At 49.3% G+C, this 19,626-nt stretch overlaps 1 protein-coding gene across 1 annotated transcript; it reads left to right on the top strand.

The window, feature by feature from the left end:
- Positions 1-15,778: 15,778 nt before the first annotated feature.
- Positions 15,779-16,870, top strand: LOC104146238 (E3 ubiquitin-protein ligase RNF167-like). Its single transcript, XM_009678193.2, has one exon. It carries the CDS (start codon positions 15,779-15,781, stop codon positions 16,868-16,870), a length of 1,092 nt encoding a protein of 363 aa, XP_009676488.1.
- Positions 16,871-19,626: the final 2,756 nt, after the last annotated feature.

Raw genomic sequence — 19,626 nt, 5'->3', positions numbered from 1 at the left:
CAAAATGCCAACTACTCTAGGATGGAGTGTGATAGGTTTATGAAAAAGGCTTATAAGGCCGAGAACTCATGACCGCAGGGGTTGCACTCGATGATTCAGTCCCTTCTGTCCTGCATCAAACAGCAGCATCTGTTTAAGTCCTGTAGCCTCAGTAAAGAATTCCCTCTTTTATATATAAGCCAGGCCCTGCCTTACATACCAGCTCTGGTATGGCCACAGGGCAGTGTTAATTCTTTCTTAAGCTGGTGTGATGTTCTCATTACAGCAGCCCGCTGGCAGCAGCTCCAGCTTGCACAGCGCCAGGGCAGTCTGGGGCTAGCCTGGCAGCCTGTGCAGGGCACTCCTTGCCCCGTCGTGGTACAGCATGGTGTGGGGGAGCCCAGTACCGCCCACCACAATCCTGGGCCACCCTCTGCCCCTTGTGACTTGACCGCCTGCAGAGAGAGCTGTTGAGGGACTGGGCCAAGAGACATGACTCTGCTTATTGGTTCTCCCAGCCTGGCTCATGATGCTGCTCTTCCAGCGAGTCTGAAACAAAACCTGCCCCAGAACTGCAGGATGAGCTAGGTGCAAAAGTCCTCCTGAGATACCTGGCTTTAAATAAGAACCTCATCCTCCTTTACTGCTGGTGCGTAGGAAACTCCCAAGTCCCTAACTTGTTCCTCTTTCTCAAGACAGCCTGTTCCTGTGGGTATCTGGATGGTACAATGTTAAATCAGAGTCAAGGGCAACTCTCTAGCTCAGTAGTTCCCAACCACAAGGGTAGAAAAACAGAGACCAAGAGAAGACAAAAGGGTTTTTTTACTCTAGGTGCATCCTGGTTTGCTTTGCTGTGTCGTGGTGTTTGCAATATGGACATACCTTCGTGGAGATGGCACGTGCTACAGTCTGCTGGGACCAGAAGCCTCTCTGCACCCAGAGATATCACAGCAGTAGGACCTCTTCTGCCCTGCTGCAGGGTCGGCGAGCCGAGGAGGGGGCCACTGCAATTGCAGGACTCTGCACAAGGAAGACTCCTTGGGAAGCTGCTGGCTCAGCCCCATCTGGAACGAATTAGCAAAAGATCTGTTTGTCAGCTGCTTCCACATTGATGAACAGCTGAGATTTTACACCACTAGCCTCCCCCAGAAGGAAAACTAGACAGGCAAGGAGATTTATTACTCATAAACCTCGCAGGATTACAAATGCCCCATGGAAGACGACCTGCCTGAGAGAAAGTTTTTAACTGGCATGCAAGAACAGAACAGCCTCGCCAAAATTACCTTGGAGCATGGAAAATGGAGCAGATCCCTGGCTGGATTAAGCAATGGCATCAGCAAATGCCGAGTTTGAGAAAGGGGGTGAAACAGAGGAGACAAGGGCTCTGACTTGAGGACCACCCAGGAGATGAAAGATGCTTTCTCAATCTGCTTCTCAGCCCTGCAGCTTTGGATAGTGCCTTCATCAAATTCGGAGAGCATGATGATCCCTCAGAGGGATCTAGTCGCAAATGACTTCAGCAGGGTATGAGATCTCAGGGAACTGGATCTAGTCTCATCTTTGGTGAAGGAGGGAACGAGTTTGCCTGTGAGAAATCGTCCCTAGAGACATCTGTACAATATTTTCATGGATTTTTGTAAGTCTTGTTTACCTGTTTCCAAATTGCAGGAGTCATCTGTATTTCTTTGTTGCTAAGTTTTCCACAAAGCTTTTCTAAAAAGCAAAACTGTGTTTGAAACAGATATTGAACGTGTTTTGTTTCCTGACAACCACACGTAGAGATTCAATTTGTATATGCTTCTCAGTGAATATGTCATACTGTGATTGCTCACACATTAACTGACACAGAGCAGGATGGGAAATGCTTTTTTCTGTTCCATGAGAAGTCTAGAGACTAATAAAAACACCAATGCTTTTGAAACAGACTTTAGCATTTTGTAATGCTTAAAACAATGTTTTACCAGAAGTGAACCCAAATAAAACACCATGTCAGAAGAGAAAGGATATTTCTGGTTTTGAAACACATCAATGGAAACTTAAAACTATATTCCTCTTCTCCCAAATTAAAAGAATTTCAAATTGGAAAAACTGCAGAACACACAAGGAAGACTTTGTCCTGTGAATAGTCTCGGTTAAAACAAATCAGACGTTTTCAGCTGGAGCCCAAATCAGAAACTGCTAACCAGATCCAGCCACTCCTGTAGGCAGCATCACCCTTTCTCCCTCCCAGAATAATCCTCTGCTCTCGACAGTATCGGCTCACACGTTTCCTCTAGAAAAACAAAGATAACAACCAACTTCCACGCTGTGTACAGACATATTGTACATTTTTATGCTGTTAATTATTCTGCATGTAGGGACGTAACTCCCCCCTTGATCTTCATTAGAGAGAGGAGGGAAATTCCAAAGTTTCAGAGGATTTGTTATTGTCTTGAGTAATACAGGAGCAACTTGAGAAATACATCTAGCAAGACAAGACAGAGGACAGGTTTTGGAAACAGGGTGCAGAAGCTCAGGCACGCGTTGGGCCTGCGGAGCTGGGCTGGAGAGTTCCCAGCAGCAAGTTTTTCATCTGCCCATCAGCGCTCCTGCAGTTAGGAATTACAAAATCAGAAAGAAAAAAGGAAAAAAGGAAAATTAAAACCCACATTCATTTTAGCGGAGCAAACGCAAGATTTGCCTCAAATTCAGATTTCTGCAGCAAGACAAACAGGAGCCATGTTTGCTCCAGCAGTGGCTGGCTGCACCCAGGGCCCAGCAGCTCCTCATGACAGAGTAGGCAACACGCCTGATCTGGTCCTGGCTGCACCGTTGCTACTCCCACATGTGCAAAAATGCACATGCCAACCCACTCTTATTGCCTATGCCCTTCCCCAAGCCCTTTGGGCATTTTATGCACCCACTTTCCCACTCCTTGGATTTTACACATCCAGCAGGAGGGCTTAATGCAGCTGTCTGAAGGACCTGGAAATGGTGATGGCTGCTGGTGGCAGGCAAGTGAGGAGAAGGAGAGACAGCAAGCGCAGCAAAGAAAGGAGGAGTGTACTCTGGAGTGAAGTTTAGCTTCAGGGTTAACTGCATGATGAATGATGGTGGGTACTTACTTAACAGCATCACATTAGTGGAGCCCTCTTCCCTCACTGCCCACTGCAGTGCCAATGTAGCATCTCTTTGGCAATGAATGCTGTTTCAAGGTTACTTAAGCAATAAATTATGTTATATGCTTAACATCCCCGTCAATAACACCCACCCGTGACTTGCTCATCCTCCCATTTTCCCTTTGCAGATGCATGGCTGGAAAACTGCTTTGTCTTTCACCTCATTACAGCAAAGGAGGGGCCACTTCCATTCAACAAGCTGCGGAAGCAGCTACAGCTCGATAATTAAAACAGCGGCCAGATCCGCCATCACCAGAACCTCCGCCAAAGTTTCGGAAGCTGTGCTTTATTTACACCAGCCACTGATCTGCTGTCAGGAACATACCAGGCAAACCAACAGGGAAAGTCTGCAGCAGGTTCAGGCACAAGGCAAAAAACGCAAGGGAGAGTGGCCGAGCTGCTAAAGAGGGAATTGTGAGAGTCACAAGGCTGCAAGAATCCTTGCTCTTTGGCCATTTTGCTGTCAGCCTGCAACCTCTGTGCCCTGGCCCACGTGAAGCAATTGCAAAACCCCTGGCTAAGTGGCACACGCGAGTGTTGAAGCAGTGAATCTGCCTCCAGTTTTAACTGGATGCATCAAGAGGATTGATCCCAGAGGAATCGACCATCCCTTCCCCCCCGCCCCAATCCCAAAAATAAGCTGCAAGTTGCAGCCCTGGAGATATCCTTTCTCACCCAGGGATGAGCACTTTTTTTCCTAGCGTTGAGACAGGAGCCGACCCAATTTCATACTGCACATCAGCTTCCCGGTTAGATGCATCTAAAACAGGCAACGCATCTGCTCCTCCATCCCTTGGCACTGAGCATGCCCTGGGGTGAGCAGCGTGGGGGGCCGGTGCGGCCGTTCTTTGCCGTGATGCCATATGGCTCCAGCAACAACAGTGCCTGGCCTGCTCTGCCGTCAGACCTTTATGTGCCAGACGCCCTTGTAGGCAGCTGCACGCAGGATTAAGTGCAATGTGTTCAAACCATGTACAATTACGTGCAACTGTTTCTCTACTGCAAATAGATGGAGTACCAGTGGAGCAGCAGTTACAGTCTTGCATTGGTAATTTCCAAAGGACAGTTGTGTGGCCACTGTCCATTACAGCCAGGGCAAATGAAGATGAATGGAAGTGCGCTTGGATGCTCCATATGCCTCTTCATTTACTGCAGAGAGGCCTGGATTATGGGAAGCATCAAAAGGGAAAGTTTGCAAGGCAAAGAGTTACCATTTCAACCTGAATCACAGAATATGAAGTACTTAGCCGCAAGTGCAAAAGTTAAATCACCTTTCAATGATTTTAAGCATTAGCAAATGGGATAAGGTCTCTTCTCATTAACAGTTTTCTTTCCTATCAGTCCTACCTAGCCCCACCTCCTCTACTGCTTTGCAGTAGTGGCTCTTGGAGCACTTATTGGCTATAAGCCCCAGCAGCACTAGGTGAGAGACGAGTAGTCTCTCCATCCCCAGCATCCCCAAACTGCAGAGGAACTAACAAGAAATAAAGCCACCATGAAAAGGTGATCCTGGGAAGACTATTAGAAGTTGTCTCAGAGGAATGGAGCACCACCAGGTCCCAGCAACTGCACCGGGTAGTGCTGTAGGAGGGCAGAGCATGGAGTTAATTAAGGAATAAACCCTCAGCATCTCAAGGCTCCAGAAAACAGTAGACAAAATAAGCCTCACAGACATACCTGAAAACAGCCTGAATTTCAAGGTCATGCAGCAGATCTGCAAGAACAGGACCCAGGTGTCCTGAGCATGATCCCTTTCCACCCTATTCAGCATGGCCTCACATAACCATTTGAACAATTGGCTTATTTCAGAGTGACTTACAGATGTTATTGTAAGCAGATCCAGTCAATAGATTTATTTTCCTTTTGATATACAGCTACAATAGGAAGCCATGCATGAAGTTTATTAAATTTGGCTAATTTTCTATGAGTTCTGCAAAGTATCGATTCTTTGCATACAGTTATCTGGCTCAGCCTCAACCTGGAAAAAGAATCGTTAAAAAAACAAAAAAGCATCCAATTCCTCTTAAACAAAGTTAATCCGAGATGGCAATGAGTCGCTGTTCTCATGGGCAGAGCCCTTTGATCGATCGAGCCAAAGACAACTGTGTTATTTAGGAGCCATTTGCAAGCTGGCAAATTAAGCAAGGATTTTTTTTTTAAAGAACTGGTGGGGGAAAGTAGTAACAGCTTTACAATGGCAGTAAAACATCCAAATGATTTTTTTTCCCCTAGCAAGGCCAGACTCTGCAGATTTTAGGGGCAGCAAAGCAGCACAGAAGGATCTGCTGTTCTCCATCTCCCTGAGCTCAATGCAGGGACTGAATCCTTTTGCTACACCAATACTGATGAGTCAAGAGCAGATCTGACCTCTAAAGGGGTACGAGGCAGGATCCTCACACGCAGTACAAGCAGGGAGGAGGTACCCTAGCGCTGCACGAGCGGGGCGCAAGCATCACAGGAGCGTGAACATGTCTGTAGGAGCTGCAGGTGCTCCTGGCTCACAGCGCAAGCAGCTCTGAAGCAGCAAAGCCTGGAGCAAGGCAGTAGGGAATGACGCCTGATGCTTGTATGGGTCTTCTCCTCCCTGCACCCCAGTGAGGGCCTCCGCCACGTCTGTCTCCTTGTGGTGTTCCCATGCATCCTGGGCAGATAACACTTCTGAAGCCAGGTGCTTCTGCAGGCACCCAGTTCTTGAGAACACAACTAAAACCCCTGTCCAGCAGGAATTTCACAGACCTAACCCCTGATTCTCTGCCTTTCTCAGAACATTTGCATAGTAAAACCAGAGGCAGGGAGTCTTATCTTTAAATCTTCATGCTTAACTGGCATTCTGCACAAACCAACCATTATCATGCCCATATTGTCATGGAACCAGCAGCAAATGTAACAATGCTATCTAAAACAACATAGCAACATGCTTTATCAGATCAATCTCATGGTTGGATTAGCACGTCAGACCAGTTTGCAGTGACTTCCTTTGGTTTAACTTAACCTGCTGCTTCTCCTGTGCCATAGGCTGCCCGAGACCAGCTGCGAAGCATCATCATACAAGACAGAACATATGCACAAGTAAACAAATTAAGGCCATCTCCAAAACAACAGGCCCCTGGCTTCCTGGAAGAGCTGCAAAGAGAAACTTAATCAACAGCAGCGGGTGAAACGGTAAAGAGGAGGAGATGGACCTCTGCTAATGAAGGCAATGCTTGCAGATGGCAAATGCTTGCTCGCAGCACGCGAGGAGGGAACAGCAGGGTCAGCAACACAAGAAGCATACAGAGCCTGCAACCACGCTGGCTCCGAGAGAGGTCTGGTCTTTGCCGCACAGGGCAACCAGTTTAAGCACATGCAAAAAGAGCAAGGAGCTGAGCTGGGCACAGGCTCAGCCTTGGCCCTGCCTGTTACAGCAGGTTAGAGCTGCAGCTGTTGGTACCAGCCCTAATGCACCCACATGTTCTCTCCTGGCCTCCCCAGCTCCCTCCCCAGGGACTCATTAACAGTCTGAAGTTGCAGAAGTCAAATCAGCCGCACACCGAGCCAGTTAAATCTCTGTGCAGATGCTTTGGCATCAGTTTAAGCCTGCCTGCCACCGGCTTCACCTCGTATCTTTAGACGAGGGAGTGCCAACATGGGAACATGAAACAGCAGAAACCTTTCCCTTCACTTTCCAGCAGCAGGCTGGTCGCTCACCCCAGCAAGCTCTCTGCCAAGCCAGATATCCTTCCCTGCTCAAAACCTCTGCGTCGACCCTGTGGGCCCAACCAGAGGGTAGCTGCCTGCAGTGTCTCCTCTTGGGAGCTCGTGACCAGCAAGATTAAACCAGAACAAGCCTTACTGCAAAGTGTAAGGCAAATTTAGCATTAAAGAAAACACATTTTTGAAAAACTCATGCACATGCCTGGTTGTTTGCTCCTTTCTAACCTTCAACTTTGATGAGCAACTAAATCCAACTGGTTTTAAACCCTCTTAACCTCTAAGAGCAGGACAGTCAGTGTACATTCTCTTAGCAAACCTGGAAACCCTGTGAGATATCCTAGGGCCTCTAGGACAAGTTCTCACAGCCTGCCTCCTTGCTCTGCAAGCCAGACCCACTTCCCTTTGCCAGAAGAAACCGCTAGAAAAACAACCAGGAGCTCCAGCTCCTCCTCCTCACCTCAGGCCATGGACTTGGGAGCAGACAGGCAGAGCATGGCGCTCAATGCTCACAGATCCCCTGCTGTGATAACAAGCAGTCAGGGCATCCAAAATTTTGCATGAGCAAACTGTCCCCAGCCATAACAGGGTTTATGCTTGCTTTCAGTGGGTCAGAGTGGCTGCTTTACCTCAAGAGGATGCAACATCTGCTTCCAGCTATAAAAGCAAGTTTTGGACAGTCCGACTTGTGACAGGTCACTCCATTCACACGTTCGCAGCCAGAGGCACGACCCAAATACCCTGAAAGCCACCTGGCTGTAGGAGAGTGCCCTCAGTCATCACACACAGTTCTGGGCAAGCCTGATTTTGAACAGGCTGTTCTAACTTAAAGCAGATAGGAACTGGCTTGCACTTAGACCCAGGGTGAAAGGTATAAGCTGTTTCATTATTGCATGCACCTTGCTCATGAACCCAAGCTAAACGGATAGGGGAAGAAAGTTTTGACAGATGTGCACCCACAGACAGAACTACCATGGCTCATTGTCACACCTCCAGTTCAACCAGATGTTTCCTTTCAGATACAGATGTGTCAACAGAAGGGATCACTACCCCACAGTGCTGTTCACTCACTCCCTGCCAGATGGTCCTAGACCCACAGCCCTGACAACCACCAGAGTAAAGCATTTAAAATAACTGGCTGATTTAATACCAGCGTTGTCTTAGTCCTACGCAGTTAGAGGTTGTTTCATGTCCTAGACTACAAAGGTTTGTATAGACACTATTATATTTTTAAAACCATCTTAATGCAACAGTAGAGGATTTGCTAATCATCTTAGATGAGGTAGGAGGAAAGCTAGAGTCTGAATAATACTGCAAGAAATAAGAAAAATTTAATAGTTTAGACCCTGTTACTGCAGAACCTAAAAATCCCCTAGAAGCACATGAACAGAAGTTAGCCTCTTCACTATGTCCACCATAAAATTCATGGAAGTTCATTGCTTCTTCTGCTTTTCAGTTTCCCCGTCCAGAAGAAAAGGACCACATCGGGGACTGAAACGTGAAGTCTTATTCTGCACAGAGTCAGTGCCTCCATGCAGAAAGCAGATTGGCTTTAAACCTGCTCTTCTGGTAATCAGGAAAGCTGTTATTCTTTTATTTCTGAGCATCTTCTCTCTGCCAATACGCATGTGGGCACACCAGGCCCAGCAAACATCAAGTCAAAAGCAACAGAAGAGCCCATGCAGTCAAACAGGTTCCCAATTCAACCTATTAGCAGAAGACACCAATACCAATCATCAGGACTGTCAGTGTTGGCAGCACCAAGGGGAATTCAGGGAAATTATTCCTTCCTGACTGCTTCTGTCTAGGTGGCAACATTTGTGCAGATCCTTGAGCATCACTGCCATGTACTGCAGCACTCCTTCCCTCTGAGCTTACTCTTTCCTTCCACCCAGTAGCGTCCTCCTCCTTTCTAGCCTTTTCATTCCTCATCCTGTTTTCTGAAGCAGTAAAGTCTCCACTGCAAGGCAGGGGGAATCTCTTCAGACCATTCCCCTCTCAGCAGGCAGGGAAATCCCAGCCTGTGTGATGCTGCAGGAAGCCCATGATAATTACCCCCAGCATGGCTGCTGGCCGAGTCTGAACAAGCTCCATCTCCTACTGCTTTTCCACCCCATGCCAGTTTTCCAACTCCTCTTCCAAGAGGGACCACTGTCTAGGATACGCAAGGCAGCTTGAGCAGAACGGACCTGCACAGCCCTTGCAAGAGCGGTCCTGCCTCACTCGAGGAGTGCACCCTGCCACGGGGCTGCGCTGGCTGTGGGCTGGCACGCAGCTCCAGAAGTGGTGAGAAGTTCTTCACCTGGCTCCTCTGGCCACCTGGAAACCCCATCTCCACCTCGCTGCCCTGCAGGAGGCTGGCAGCGCAGCTACCACAGAAGAGCAGGTCTGCGAAGGGCCAATCCCACCCGAGCAGCGTACGCTAGCAGCAGTAATTCCCAAATCAGGGCTGTTGCTCAGGTCCCATCACTCATCACCAGTAGCTTGCAGGAGCTAAAGATCACTCCTCTTTCCCCCCCCCCCTTCTGCAAAGCAGCGATTCCATTTTCCTCCGGTCTTAAGCAGCTTCCATCCATCTCGCGGCATTACAGAGCCCGCGCTGATTGTCCGGCTGTAGCGAGGAATAACAACTTGTACTTTCCAGATTACCCCAGGGAGCGGCGGGCAGGCACGCGGCCGGCTGCGGGGCCCCTCGCCGAGGGGGGGAGCGGGAAGGGGCTGCGAAGGCGCGAGGAGGCGGCAGGGGGAACGCGACACGACGGGGGAGAGAAGACGCTGGGGATATCTGGGGGAGAAAGCGATGGGAAACGGGGTGAAGAGAGAGGGATCCGAAACAGCATCATAATCTTACCCGGTGAGGGGGAAGGCAGGCGGCCGTGGCACAGCAACGGGCCCAGGCCGTTTTCACCCAAGCCGGGCGCCATTTTGAGCCCGGCGAGCTCCTCACCCTGAGGCCCCGGTGGCTGCCATGAGGGACAGCAAAAGGAAAGACATGAAGAAAGGAGGAAACTGAAGCAGAGAAGAGAGGGAAGCTGGAGAAAAGTGGAGAGGAGGAAGGAGGGAAGGGCAGGGCAGCCAGCAGCAGCCCCCCCCCCCCCCGGCTGGAGAAGCTTCCAGAAGGCAGTGGGTGGGGCAGGAGGCGCGGCCGCCATCCTGGGCCTCCTCAGAGGCCCCACCAAGGGCCTCCCCGGCATGTGGTGCCAGCTCCTCTGCCCTTTCCACGCAGCAGCCACGCTCCTGTGCCTCCGGCGGGGGGACGGCGCCAACAGCACCCAGCCGGGCAGCCTGGTCCTCGCTACGCTCCCGGGGCCGCCCCTCACCAGGGGAGGGCTGGCTCCCGGCCGTGCTGCCGTAGCACCCTCAGTGCTCGTCTGCTGGCGACGCCTCGGGGACACGGCGCTCCAGCTGGGGCCCATGGGTGCCTTCACGGCCAGAGCGGGTGCCGGGCTTCGGGGGAAGACTCGTGGGGCTGAGCGAGGCACCGGCACCCACCTGCGTGCACCCTTCTCCCCAAAGGGTGCTCTGAGGAGCTCCTGCCAACGCGCCGGCGGGTACCTGATGCTCCTCCTGGGCCACCTTTACTACGGCCTGATCCTTCCCGCCTGCAAGGTGACTAGCGTCCTGGTTGCCATAACAAACATCCAGCTTGTGGCGAGATGCCTGAAAAGGTACCAAAAGCGGAGGTGGAGCAAGGAGCCGGGGCCGCCCGCCGGCACGCTTGGCGATGAGGCCAGCTACGCCGACTGTGCCATCTGCCTGGGGACCTTCGAGCAGGGCGAGGCGCTGAAGATCCTGTCCTGCTCGCACGCCTACCATGGCGCGTGCATTGACCGGTGGCACTGCGCTCAGCCCCGCGGCAAGACCTGCCCGCTCTGCCTGCGGCGCGTGACCACGGTGGCACTGATCCCTCTCCGCTGCGCCCCGCGCCTCTGCGAGGAGGAGGAGGGCAGACACGAAGGCGAACAGGAGTAACCAGGGAAGGCTTACCGACTTCCTCCCGGCAAACCAAGGACTCCCTACCACCACACGCTCCCACCATCGTCCCCACGACTCAGGCTCCAGCTAAGGCCTCTTGGGAAGCACCGAGTGCAGCACAGGATTAAGATAAAAAAGCAGAAACGAAGGAGCAGGGAATAAAGCCTGAAATGACAAATGAAACACTTGAACACACATCCCTGGCTCTCCCATTTTGGGCTGCTGATCAAATCCAGGCCGGTTCCAAGCAGGAAGGCTTGCAAGGGCCACAACCGCAGAGCCTGAACAGCAATACGGGCGAGCTCTTGCCAAGCCCTTTGCTGGTCTCACCCTTCCTCCTCACTGTGCTCCTCGAGCTCTCCCTCACAAAAGCCTGCAAGGATGGGTTCATCTCAAAGGGGCTGATTACCACAGTTAGCAGGTGACTTCTAGCATAGGACTTAGGCAGATGAAGCGCTCTCCTCCATATTCAGATTTCCACATGCAGATAGTTAAAAAGAACAAAAAAGAAGAAATGAAAAGGAGAGGATGTTTTTGCTTGATGTCCAAGGTTCTCAGGCTATTTTGCCAAAGCTGGAAAAGGCAAGATATTTCTGGCACCAGTGTCCCGTAAAGAAAATGTCTCCCTCACTTGCAGGGCAAACAGCTGGAACTGGAGACCATTTCCAGCAATAAGCAAAGTCACAAACACCCAGATTTGCTCAAATGCCTTTTTTAATTGTAGGCACTGGCAGATTTGGGTACTTTGTAGCAGGTCCATAAATGCTTTATAATCTGCTGCATACATAAGAGCCCAGATTATCATGCTTGTACTTGGTAATAATACAGAGGAAGGATTGCCTGGACCCCTGGGAAATCTAGGCAAAACACCTGGGCCGGACACATGGTGCCAAGGCACATGCTGAGGGGGATGTGCACACAGCAAGGCTCCTACAGACCAGCTCTCCGTCCCTCTCCCACTTAAAGCTGGCTCTGGTGCTTGCCATGCCACCTTCTGCAGTTTGCCTGCCTGTGTCTGCTCCCTCTTCCTCTCATTCACACACACTGGCAAACAGCAGAGCACAAAACCTCTCCACATACACTGCTCCATTTCTCAACTATCCAGCTCATGTTTTTGGTGATGGCTCCAATTGTTTCGGCTATCTATTCCATAAAAGCATGGGTCATTCTTTCCTTTGATCCTAGATGAAAGGAGGTGGTTACATGCATCAGTCCCTAAATAAGCTTCTAGAAGAAAAAACCCATCACTAACAACAGGGTGCCGCTCTGCCTCCCAGCAGACTCCCTGCAGAGCTGGGGACTTGCTCAGTCAGCAGGAGGGAGGAAAAGTGCCCCACAGGTCTTTATTAAGAACTGGGAGCACTGGAAGTACAAAGGTTTGCACTGGAAGGTCACTAGATGGCCCCAGATCTTCCTTCGCAGCTAATTCCTGGTACTTCACTTCAGTAGCCTGGTCCTCACTAATCCTACAGCGTGACCCTAAAGGAGCAGCATGTCCTTTTAAAACTGGCACTGAGCTAGAACTAGGAGTACCTGCCAAGATGCTTTAAGCAAAGCACTTAAACCTCCCTATTGCTTTCTCCTGGCCTTTGGCTGTTCATGGCAGACAGAATCTGTTACTGCACATCTGTGCAATGCCCACAGCCCTAATATAGATAAAAGACAAGTCTGATTATTTACAAACTTGCACCAGACTGCTCTTCTCATGCTGCAAAAGCCTCAGAGGGAGGAAAAAAGCTGTATAGATTTATTCCAAGTTAAATCAATGCTGGATCATAAGCCAGTAATGTGTGGAGTTGCAACAATGTCCACCTGAGTCAGTCTCCTCAGCATCTTAGTTTGAACTGTTTCAGCAGGACCAGTGCTGGATTCAGCAGGCAGTTACACAGGGCTAAATCAACACTAAATTCCTCTGGATAAAGCAGACTGCTGTGGGATACAAGCAAAAGTAGAAGCTGGTTTTATATCCCTGCTCCTGCGCTAAGTGATAGCCCTAAAGAAGGGATATAAAGGAACAAACATAGGGACTTCAGGGGTGGTGGAGCAAGGGATCAGTTAATAGAAGTAAATGGTCTTTTCCTTTCTTCTAGCTTGGATCTCTGTTCAAGCAGTAACATGGGACCCTGTTCCCTGTAATTGCTCTGCTCTTGCACACAACTGCTGTCTCCCATGTGTGGCTTGTTGACATTTAAATAAATTGCAATTATTCCAATGAAGTAGATTGCAGAGACTCCAGAGAAAATGGGTCAAGAGTATGTCCAGGAGCATCTGCAATGTATTTAACTCCCATGAATACAAGGGAGGCAAAGCAGGAAGGAGTACAGTGCTGGCTGTAATGCATGCAGCGTGGGGCTGGGGAGGCCTTCAGAACAGGCTGGCACAGTCCCACATGGGGGTGGGAAGCTTAGCTCAACCTCACCCAGTGGGAGCCAAAGCCTTCAGGACACTAGAGACAGAGGAGCCAGACAGCAGCGATGCAAGTGGACAGTAAGGAGGGGAAACACAGAGCATGGGGCAGCACTTCAGCCCTTTAATCAATCATCATGTTGGCCAAAGTCCTTCTACCGCCTTCCTCCTGCAAAAGCATTTAGGGATTTCAAGTGAGGCTAAGGGAAGGAAACGCTACCTCACACTGCTTGTGGGTGGAATATGGGCATCCTGCTCCCCATCCAGACATCAGCTTTACTTCTTCCCTCACTCCCCAGAGCCTTCTCCATACGCCATTCCCTTTTCTCTCACTCCAGCCTTTCCCTAGAGGCAATCTGTCCTTTCAGCCACATCTTCTGGGGCAGTGCTAGGTGTTAATGGTATCTTCTGGTTGGAGATTGCTAACACCCAACTTCTCTTGGATATGGTGAGGCAGCCAGGATGGCTGCCTCTACCCTGCTCATTCTAGGGTACGACATAGTGCTGGTGCAGCCAGAAGATAATAGCATGCACATTCAGAGTTGGAGACAAGCACAACACATGTACGATCTACACGGCAGAATATGAAGGGTATCAGCCAACAATCCTTCCTTGGTCCCACATCTGTCACAGCACCCCTACAGATACGCAGCTCCTCATCCAGCCCCGAAGACAGACCTACCCCTTGTGCAGGTGACTGCTAGAAATTAAGGCTTTAATTTGGAGGCAGAAGTGGAGAATTGAGTGCAAGAAAAGAGGGGAGGACTTCAAACAAGAGAAAGTTGGACAACACTAGGATGATGAATGCCGTCACAAGAAGCATAAGACCAAGCCAAAAATACACCCTCAAAAAGTCCTCCCAATGTACCTCCATTTCCTTTTTCTTCTCTTTCTATGCTGGGAAGCGTTTAACATTTCCTCCCCCAGAAGATTTTTCTTGTTTTGTTTTTAAATGCATCAAAATGTCTCCCTGCAAGTGTAAAACTCTTTAGATGAGGGAAAATAAAATCGATTTGAAATCACAGCTGCTGGGAGTCTCTGGCACACACACTGTCTGCTGACATTTTCTGTAGCTCTTCTCCCAGTGAAATCTGTCTCAAGCAGAGCCCAAGGGGGCTAGTAACAAATCAGTTGCCTAGTATATGAGTGATTTTTAACTACAGGTCCAACACAACTGCTCTGGAAACCATGGGGCTTCTCTCAAGCGGATCATTAAACAAAAAGGGTTTTTTGTTAAAAGGTACAGGTTTTTAGGGATTTGCGGTTCAGAAGTGACCTGGGTTCACTGCATATCTAGAACTAGCATGTTCAGACAACCAGGAGAGCTAGTGCCTTCCCCATCAGGCTGGTGTTCCTCCAGGCACTGAGCAGTCACCATTTCTGAGTCAGGAATTGCTTGAAAGATGGGAGCTTCCCTGATGAACAACATTCTGGAAGAGAGGGACACCACTTGCATGCCTCATGCTTTTCACTCCTTTGTGAGCTTTTTCACCACAATAGCCAGATTTTAAAAAGTTCGCAGCTAGAAGCTAAAGTTTTCTTTAGTCACTTGATCCCAACAGCTGAGGTTTTAAAGTAAAAAAGTGAATACCTCAACTACAGAAGTTGACAATATATTTCCCAAGTTCAACCACCACCTCCTCCCACTGGGACAGGGCAAGAGTCCAAGTGAGTTTAGCCCCAGCATACCAGCTCCTTCTGCAAACCCTAGCTACTCAGGGATCTTGCAGGTGGATCTTCTTTTGCAAATACAGCTAACAGCAGAGAGCTGATTCGAGGCCACACAAACAGCATTTCAACATCTAGCTGCAGTTCTGACAGTTACTGATCAAGTTATTTCAAACGACCAAAACCCCCTCTACCCCAAGCAATTCCTCTGGCCTGGTGTCAGTTAAAGGATTGCAATTCTAAAGAAAAAGAAAAGCGAGTTCACCCAGCCAGTCTGAGCTGCCACATGCACCCCCAGCAGCAGAAGAGGCCAAGCCTAACAGCTCGCTCCCACTCTGCCATGTTTCTTAGGAGTTGCTTTGGCAGCCACAGCAGAGCGTTCCAGTTTGCAACAGGCATACACTGCTGATGGAGGAGGTTCATTTATCCCGCCTGCACAGCATCAGCAACATGAGATACCAGCATCCTACCAGTACCCAGAGGAAGGGAAATTTGGCTGAAGGGAGATGAAATAGAAGCCACAAGCACAAAGACCAAAGAAAGGGAAATAAATGTTTAAGCAGGTTGGCAGTGATGTTACATGAGCCCAGTCTTGGGAAGCAGTTACCAGGTGATGTCACAAAGATCTGCAGAAATGATGCAACGGTGTTGCTTGGCAGCTGGCAACAATGAGATAGAGACGCGTTGCATCCTGGGAACTTCCACACCAGGATGGTGAACTAAAGACTTACCGCAGAAGCCTCCAGGGCAGAAGCAGGGTTTGATCTCCATCCTGCTGCTGCTCCAGGTCACGATATGGTGGTAACACCCAAATAGGATGATTCCTCCGTGATTGCATCTTACACTCTTCCTTCGGGACGATCTCAGAAATCTCTATTCAGAGCTACTCAACAGCATTCAGCATGAATCTTCTGCTTCTCCACTGTGTGGTTGCCACTTTCTTCTATGACTCTACTGTTGCAGAAACCTTCAGCCGTGTGGTTTACAACCACAACTCCAAGTGCATTGCTTATAAAGCCCTGCCAGCATGCTTTGGGCCACCGCTCCCAGTGGAAGGGCTGACAGGTTATATGATCAGGGTGACACCACCAAAAGCTTGCCATGCAATAGAACATCCTCCAGCAACCAGTAATGCCTCCAAGGCATACATTGCACTCATACAGGGGTCTGGCTGTTCTTTTGTTGAGAAGGTTCTTCATGCCCAGCAGGCTGGATACCAAGCTGCTGTTGTGTACAACGTGGATTCAGAGAAGCTGATGAACATGATGTCCGATGACAAGGAAACCCAGGAGCAGATTGAGATACCATCCCTCTTCACTGGAGAAGAAGTTTTCCTCCACTTGCAAAGGTCTTTGCATTATGAGAAAGGGGCATGCATCAGCCTTATACCATCCAAACGCTATTTCGACCCTTGTCAAGATGCTACTCAAATTTTATGGGACACAACTTGGCAGTACTGGCTACTCCTGATGAAATACCCCTCCTACTACATCCTGCACTGCATTGCTCAGGAGTTTGGATTCATGTTCAATGTCATCATTGCCACAATCCCACTTCTGGTCGGCATGAGCTGGTACAAGAAGGCCCATCAGATAACAGTGCGCACTTACCAGGAGGGAGACAAATACGAAACCTGTGTGATCTGCATGGCAGAGTATGAGGAAGGAGACCAGCTGAAGATCCTGCCTTGTTCCCATGCTTACCACTGTGCCTGCATTGACACCTGGCTCCGCACCCAGCCTGGGAAGAAGACATGTCCCTTCTGCAAGCAGCAGGTGAACACCCATGGGCACTGTGTCCACCTGGATGTAAGAAACAACCCACCAGAGCACACTGGTGAAGGCTTGAATGAGGAGGAAGAGGAGGAACAGAGCCATGAGGACGGTGCATTCAGAGAAGGACATGGGGATGAGTATGTTGAGGGGGAGAAAGATGACTATGCAAGCACAGTAGAAGAGGAAGGGTTTGATGACCTGGAAAACAGCACCATTTGAGCTGTGACTGGGCTAAGTTAACATTAAACCAAGGCAAACTTCCCTGCGCTTTCCCTCAGCTCTCAATCCAGGCTGGCTTTTATTGGGAAGCAATTAATAGTGCAGTTTAGGCTCCCTTCCTCTGATCTCCACAATAAAAAAGGAAAAAGCATGAAATTTCAGCTGGAAATTTCAAATACTCCTTTGGCCAAATCAACAGGGAGAGGCAGACAGGAGGGGAGAAGAGGGGGGAGATTTAAGAACCTTTGATAATCATGGGGGTCTGGTTCACATCCACCAGGCTGCTTCCTCAATTCCCTCCCAAAACACATGGGCATGTACAAATACACACATGCACATGCTGAACCTTGCTTTTCAGCAAGACCTAAGAGGAATGCCCAGAAATCCCAGGTGAGAACTAGCTCCCCCCACATATCCCAACTAGCAGGAACCATTTCCTAGCCTAACCCACAGCACAGACAGGTTAAAAAAATGTAGGGTACTAAAGCACAAAGCAGAAGTGACTCCCCCTGACAGCAGGGGGACAGCACCAGGGCTGGGAGGAGACCACAAGCCTCCAGCATCCCCACAGCATCTCACCACTCAGTGCTGTGCCCAGACACATGCTGTCCCCCCCCCCCATATTGGCAGGCTCAGTACAGTTCACTGCAGAGGACAGCATGGCCTTTAACTACACAAGCAGAAAAACCGTGCTGGAAATATTGAGGGCACTTTAGACACTATTCCTTCAGACAGGAGGTGATGCCAGTGGGAGGTAGAGGTCTTTACAGCAGGATTCACTTTGCAGAGCTGGGTAGATGGAAACAAGTGAAACACTTCTGAGCACAGTGCAATTGGCTGCTTTTGCCTGCTGGCTGGCCATCTCACATGCTCGCAGAGGCTGACATGACAGGTACATGTAACCTCCTGCTACCTAGGTTGTTCCAGGTCATTATCCAAATGTGCCTAAGCACCTTAAGGGGAGCTGGATTTATGTACTAACATGAAGCAAACGGATCTTCACCTCTTCCCTGGATACACTGGGCACAGTCATATTATTTGGGTAGCCTCCGAATCCATTTCCATTTTTACTTAAAACAGCATAGGGAGAAATCAGCACAAACTCCCCAGACTTGTACACCGGTGACTCTAACACCCACTGTGGACAGGGCAGCCAGCCAAGTCACAAACTGCATGTGGGGATACAGTAGCTGAAAGCACTCACAAAACCACTATTAGCATTTAATCTCTTGTAAGAGAAAGGCATAACAACTCTTTGCTAAATACTTCATGCCAAAAACTAAGAAAATGAACAGCTCTAACATACTGTGGCCAAGACAAACCTTCACAGCTGTACAAAGGCTAAATTCCCAAATCAAAGGCTCTCCTCTAAACATAAAACATCCCATTTCTTATGGGCAGTATCCAAGTAGTGGGCTGTCAGCAGATCACTCTATTAGGACCATGAAGCAAGGCAACACAACTATAGCCAGCAAATAAGACTAGTGCCTTGGAGCATTTTGCTTCTGAGTAGCTACATTAAGACTCTTGAAGCACCAGGAGTTTAGATAATACTATCTGAAAACATCAGGCCTTAGATCTGAAAAGCATGCTCTCCAAAAGCCAGAAATCCCAGTGACTTTTGAAAATACCAGCTGCAGTTCAAACAGACAACACCCAAACTACTCTGCTATCTTCAAGGTATACCCTGAGATAACACATCGCAGTTATCTTAGTGCTGGGAAAGATACATGAATATATGTGATGTCCAAAGGCAAGCTTGACCTGAATCCATCATTCCTGCCCCAGGGAAACCTAGGCAGCTTCATGTGGGAGCAAGACAGGAAACTGGAGTTTCAGATTTATTTTTTTTGCAGCAGAGAGGTTTCAAACCAATTTTTCCTGGAATGAAACATGACAGCATTTCTAAGGATTTGATGGAGACAAGTCCTTCTGCTAGTCCTCAGACAGAGCTGTTTCATTTCATTTGTGGAACAAATGGGGAAAAATGAGTGAAGTCAGTTCACAAGAAAACTGCACTTCTCTGCAGGGTGCACAGCCTCCTGGGAGCCACAAGTCACCTCTGCTGCTGAACAAGGCCCCTCAGGGTGCCTGCAGAAGGGAAGGAGATGGGTCCTTCAGAGGGTGATTAGCAGCAGGAAGTTCACTTAGGTGCACTTAATTGCCTTCTGGAGGTAACCCTCCTGTCACCAACTCACTGCCAGATGGGGCTAGCTTAGCTGAACTGTACAAATGCCATATCCTTTCCATCAACTCCTGAACATCCTGGAGCAGTCAGACCTAAAGTTACCCCCGGGTCCGCAGGCTCTGAGAAAGGTGACCCCAGGTCCTCAAGGGGAAGGGAGTAAAAGAAAAGATGGCAGTAGCATTCCCATCTCCTGTCTCACTCTCATCACCCTGGCTTGCCTTCAGCTGAGGTCTGGGAAAGCACAGCTGCTGCAGACGGGCAGGGAGGAGGCTGAAGAGCCAGCTTTTTCAGCATGCTGGTGGCATGATTGGCTAAAACAGGCTGCTGTCTCCCACAAGTGCCTCACATCCTGCTGATGGAGTGATTGAACAAAACCCCTGAGCCAGACCTTAAGATGGCTCTGGATAATAATGCAAAAAGCTACGATGCCATCCAGCTGCAGAGCGCGGGGCTTGTCACAAGAATCCCTGAGGGAATTCTCCAGTCTGTATTATGCATGAGGTGAGATGAGCTGATCATAGTGCCCTTAATATCTATGAATCCCTTTCCATCTTCAAAGGAGGTACAT

This window comes from Struthio camelus, chromosome 26, assembly GCF_040807025.1.
Source record: "Struthio camelus isolate bStrCam1 chromosome 26, bStrCam1.hap1, whole genome shotgun sequence".
NCBI classification, from domain to species: Eukaryota; Metazoa; Chordata; class Aves; order Struthioniformes; family Struthionidae; genus Struthio; species Struthio camelus.
This window is presented reverse-complemented; position numbering and strand designations above follow the sequence as displayed.

Bases quoted from the DNA above. Each gene is read 5' to 3' on its own strand.
- LOC104146238 (XM_009678193.2), top strand. From the start codon at position 15,779: ATGAATCTTCTGCTTCTCCACTGTGTGGTTGCCACTTTCTTCTATGAC.